The following is a 5,171-nucleotide window of genomic DNA, read 5'->3' as shown; positions in this document are numbered from 1 at the left end:
TCTAACAACAACAACTAATAATTAAATTTCTAATAATAATAATTATAAATATAAAATATTTAAAAAATTTTAAAAAAACTTACATAATCAGAATGACTGAGATAGTGTATAATATGAAGCTCAGGTCGATTTACATATTTAATTTTTTATTTTTTGGGCATTTTTACTCTACTTCCACCATGCAAAGCTTCAAAGAATGGAGAAATGAAGAAGGGTGAAAGTGAAATTCAGAGTGAACGGTGAAAGTGATAACTCGGATGGTGAGTGTGGGGCTATGTTGGGTGCAATCCACCGTTCGGGGAGAAATCTCTGCGCGACACCTGTCCTCCCTGCTACAACACAGACCGTGCGTTTTAATACACGCAACTCGGACCGTCCGTTTTGAGGGACGCAACTCGCAGGGTCCGATTTGAGCTTCATCTGATCCCACAACGAGGTGAAGCACCTCTCCTCCCCATATGCGAGTCCAACACCTCCTTTCATTCCATATTCAAATTAAAAACCAGGTATAAAAGCACAATAAACAATAATCAATCCAATGATGAAAAGAAAACTACTTATTCATCGTGAAACATAATGGAATAGTCACATGGTAAATGTACTTGTTGCAAAAAGTGACAAACTTGATAAAAATCAAGTTAAATCACTCAAACAAATGCAAAGCATTAACAAAAAATAAGTACTGGTCATGTGATGAATTTGATATGAAAATCATGATGAACAAATAATTTCAACTCAATTTACTAAAGTAAAAGTGCACAATTCATTGTTAAGTTGCCAAACAAGGATATAGTCTAATGCATATGGTAGCTACAACATATGAATCAAACTCACAATTCATTTAGGCAATCACACAAAGACTTAATGCTTAGTGCACGTATTCATAAAAATTAAGCCACATTTTAAGCAAGAAGCAACCCAATCAACATCAATCAAATGCTTACAATTTATTTAATTAACAAATAACTAAACCAAACCATGTATAATTACTAAAATGAAAATAAAATGCAATTAAAACTAACTAGAAGAAGTAGAAAATAGGGCAAAAAGAGAAGGTAGCATTTGGAAGAAAGTCAGAGACAGAAACTGAAATAATTCTTAGTATTGTGTTTGGTGTAGAATGAAAGACAACTACTGAAATAAGAATAAAGCTCTAATTTAATTTCCACAAAGGATAAAGTTGAAATTAATTAATTGAAATGGAAGTATTTTAGATATAAAATATTATTAAAGTTTCAATCTCTGTTTTTAAAAATTTCAGTCTCCTGTGTCTCCACTTTTTGGAAGTATTAAAATACTGAAATTTTGGAAACAAAAACTGATATTTTAGTACTAGTCTCTGAGCCAACAGACATAATACTGAATCTCAGTCTCAGTCTCCGTACCAATACCTCAAAACAAACGATACCTTCAAAAATATAAACGGACAGCTATCTGGAACAACGTCCCATGCACGTTGGAAACTCCGAACTCCGCAGACAAAATAGTGTTTTTCATATATTAAGCTGTTTGAATCCCTTTCACCCGGATAAAACTAGATCTAACCAATTTCAGACCTTCAATAAATAAATACATGGCGTGCTACGTTACATTAAATCATTGTGGTCATAAGGTATTAGGAAGTAGAATGTGGAGTATGAAATAAGATGAGTTGATCTGGGATTTCAAACTACGTTTTAAATAGTTTATTTGTTATCATGTGCAAAATGCCTATACATTATCATGGACTGATATCACTAGTCCTTTGAAGCATCAATGAAATCAAACACAAATTTTTACACATTGATTTTCTGAATTCATGTGTCTAATGGAGAAAAACAATATATTAATATCACCTCTTCCGTCCAATCCCAGCAAAGGTTATACAATGCCGATGCCACAAAGCATCAAATGAATATGACCACCCAAAAGAGAAAGAATGATAGTACCATACATCACACAAGTACTATAACCATACATCTGGATCACTTTACAGAAAGTTACATCTGTTATTAAAAATACAAATGTAAAGGTATAGAATGCAGACCACAAGCAACACTGGATTGGCTTGCCATCATCTCGCTCAAAATCATTCGACAAAACAATCAATATTAATCTTTACCATGCTATATAAGTACAACTCTCAATCTCATACCATAACTTTTCTATCTTTGAGGTACAAGCCAAATCTTACCGGTAGGAACCATATGGCCGTTGAGGATAACCACCAGTTCCCATCATGGGGTTATAATTACCTGCCATGTTGGACCCAGAGTATAACCCAGTAGGTGGCTGCATCTGGACTCCCTGCGCCATACCCATGTTCATTCCCATTGGCGCGCTCATACCTCCATAGCCTCCCATACCCACACCACCAGCAGGACCATTGCCCATTCCCATTCCCATGCCTGAACCCATCATTGGGTTTGGCGGAGCTCTGAGAGCACCAGCACCAGCCCGGCCTACACCTGAACCGGATCCCATGGCTTTACCCATGGTTACAGTTGATGTTACGGCTGTTGTGGTTGGTTTCTCCATCCTCTTTTCCTTCCTATTAATGGAAGCAAAGTCTATTCCAATATCTGCTAAGGGATTTATTTTAGCTGCAGATAAGAAGCATTGAAGTCAATAGTTGGTTCAGATAAGAGAAGACAATCTAACCGAAGTGGCTAAAAAATGTCAAAAACAGCAAGAAGAGGCTGAGGTACAAGCACTCACCTCCAGATATATTCAAATCAACTAGCCCCCTGCTCAGTGTATCTGCCCAAACTGTTGATTTCATCTCAAACTTGTCCTTAGACGGTTCTGAGGCCTTATAATTTGATCCTGTTGAAGGCACAGCATACTGGGAAGCATTAGGAACATTTGCACCTTGACCAAGTAAGCTGCCTACAAATTCATTTTGTTTTTCACCAGATACATCATGTGGTTGATGTGTAAAAGTAGATGCATTCCCCTCTTGTGCGATGAAATTCCCACTGCTAAACTGTGGTGCTTGATTCGTTGGGGATTGAGAACTAGACCCTCCATGCTGGGGAAAGTAGTTTGCAGTCTGTGACAGCTGTCCTATTTGTGCTTGGGGAGTCATGTGTGAAGGAATAGGTGCTGGAGATCCCTGTGGCAGGACATTCCAACTGTTCATATGTCCATTATTCCCACCACTTGGTTCAAGTAACATACCCGAAGCTCCTGAAGTCACAGATCCTGCCTGATACTGGAATCCACCGTACATAGGACCCATTGACTGGCCAGGTTGACCAGCATGGGCTGAAAAGGGTTGCTGTGCATGTTGACTAGTTGGTGCCAAATAAGGTGGTTGTACTGGTTGGCCATTGGCAGCTGAAAAGGCTTGCTGGGCAAGTTGGCCAGTGGGAACTGAAAAGGAATGTGTTGCTGGTTCAGCTGAGAAACTTTGCGGCGTATTTTGGCCAGTTTGTGCAAAAATGGATTGTGATGCCATTAGCTCAGATGAAGATTGAGAATTGGGAGGGGCTGAAAAGTTCTGCTGAGAGATCGTTCCAGGTAATGGTGCAGGCGGAAGAATATCTGCAAGAATATCATTCTGCTGTTGTGGGGCAGAAAAACCTTGAGATATTAACTGTGAGTTTGTCGCTAAAGAATGAGTGTCACTGGCATCTGATGTAGAGTGCAGTGCAGCAGAAAATGAGTCTCCAAACCCAAAGTCAGATACACTTGATTGGGATGGTTCGACCCTCTGATTCATCTCAGGTTGAGATGGAGTTGTTTCAGAAGAAATGGCCTTAAATGGAGAATCACCGAAAGGGTCTTCAAAAGACTGCCAAAAGTCAAATCAACAATATTTTCAACTAGGACTAACAAGGAGATCAGTTCCCATAAAAGGACATTAAGAGTAAAAATGCTCAGAAGCATCTAAAAAAGATTATTCTCTGCATAAGCACAAGAATAGATATACTTTCAATATAAAAATAGCACTTCCAATATTTAGAAATTTGAATTCCAACCATTCATTCTGGTAACAACAAAAATGGTAGTAATTATTATGTTACATTGCTTAATAAGCATACATGTTCAAAGTCAAGCATGCGCATATCAGAAAGGACAGAGGGGGGAAACAAGGTAAAAACTAGAAGCATTTCAAGCCACACAGAAACTCATTCTTATAATTACTGTATATATAAAAAAGAACAATCAAGCACATTTTTACCTGATCAAAATTATTGGAGCCAGGTGGTGGTGCTGCAGAGGAAGCTGTTGAATCAAGGTGTACATTGCCTTCAATTGCTGCGGCTGCAGTTGCTGATGCAGAGGGCACTAAGGACAATGCATTCGACGAGAATGACTCTGAGAGGGAGCCAAGTAAGTCCACTTCAACATTATTTAAGGTGGCCGGGGCAGCTAAGAAGAAACACACAGACATCATGAGTATAAAGCATAATGAATTTTTCTAGCAAAGAAATTAGCACTAAAACACGAATACATTCTCCTGAATACAATAAATATTAAACTGAAACAGTGAATATCTGCATTTAAAAGTCCATCAATTTTACAGTATGGTCATGCCATTGATTTGGGCGTGTAGGACCAAAGTCATGTATGGATTAAATTAAGTGTTACATGCTGCCAGACACCAAGGTAGAACATTCCTTGAAAGCACTTGCATAGTTGCATTTAATATCCAAGAGAGAAAATACTAATTACATTTTGTAACAATTTAACAACTGGATTTACAATAATAATGAAGATCAACGCAACTGAATTTAGCAAAGAACTTTTCACACCTGAAAGAGGAACACGAGGGTCAAATTCATCAGAAGCCTCAACTTCCTGGTTTCCAGATATAGCAGTAGTTGGCACACCATTTACTTCAATTGGATTATTACCTACAGAAGGAGAAGATCCTGTCGGAGCAGAAGTTTGGTGTGGATTATCACTTGCAGGAGAAGAGCCCCTTGGACCAGATGCTGCTGAAGTTTCTCCATCCCTGTAATCAAGAAATTATTAGCAACAGATTCAATTGTGAGTAAGTGATGTCCATATTGTAAACTTGATACCTTTCATGATGTACAGAGCTTTGAGATTCAGCAACAGCATCCTCATAACTTGGAGGAGCCCCCATATTTTGCTCTGATAGTTTCTGCTCCAGCCTGCCCATTGTATTACATATGGTAAACTCAAATAATACCATGTAGTAATATGTGTAAATATTTGGG

General features: G+C 38.2%; 2 protein-coding genes across 4 annotated transcripts in view; both read right to left on the bottom strand.

The window, feature by feature from the left end:
- The window catches only part of LOC110266355, a 6,084-nt gene extending 4,446 nt beyond the window's left edge, over window positions 1–1,638 (bottom strand). The window contains exon 1 of the mRNA XM_021110844.1: window positions 84–1,638. The gene's annotated coding sequence lies outside the window, so the exon portion shown is untranslated. The remainder of the gene's footprint in view (window positions 1–83) is intronic.
- LOC107617755 (clathrin interactor EPSIN 3) overlaps window positions 1,758–5,171 on the bottom strand; it is a 7,196-nt gene continuing 3,782 nt past the window's right edge. For all 3 annotated transcript variants that reach the window (XM_016319605.2, XM_016319606.2, XM_021110843.1), the window contains 5 exons: window positions 5,013–5,105; window positions 4,740–4,942; window positions 4,166–4,356; window positions 2,698–3,775; window positions 1,758–2,582 (listed from right to left, as the gene is read on the bottom strand). In XM_016319605.2, coding sequence (XP_016175091.1) covers window positions 2,170–2,582; window positions 2,698–3,775; window positions 4,166–4,356; window positions 4,740–4,942; window positions 5,013–5,105 — 1,978 coding nt within the window. In that variant the 3' untranslated portion in view covers window positions 1,758–2,169. The remainder of the gene's footprint in view (window positions 2,583–2,697; window positions 3,776–4,165; window positions 4,357–4,739; window positions 4,943–5,012; window positions 5,106–5,171) is intronic.

This window comes from Arachis ipaensis, chromosome B09, assembly GCF_000816755.2.
Source record: "Arachis ipaensis cultivar K30076 chromosome B09, Araip1.1, whole genome shotgun sequence".
In the NCBI taxonomy this organism is placed as follows: Eukaryota; Viridiplantae; Streptophyta; class Magnoliopsida; order Fabales; family Fabaceae; genus Arachis; species Arachis ipaensis.
Note: the sequence above shows the minus strand (reverse complement) of the source record. Positions and strands in the feature narration are given on the sequence as shown.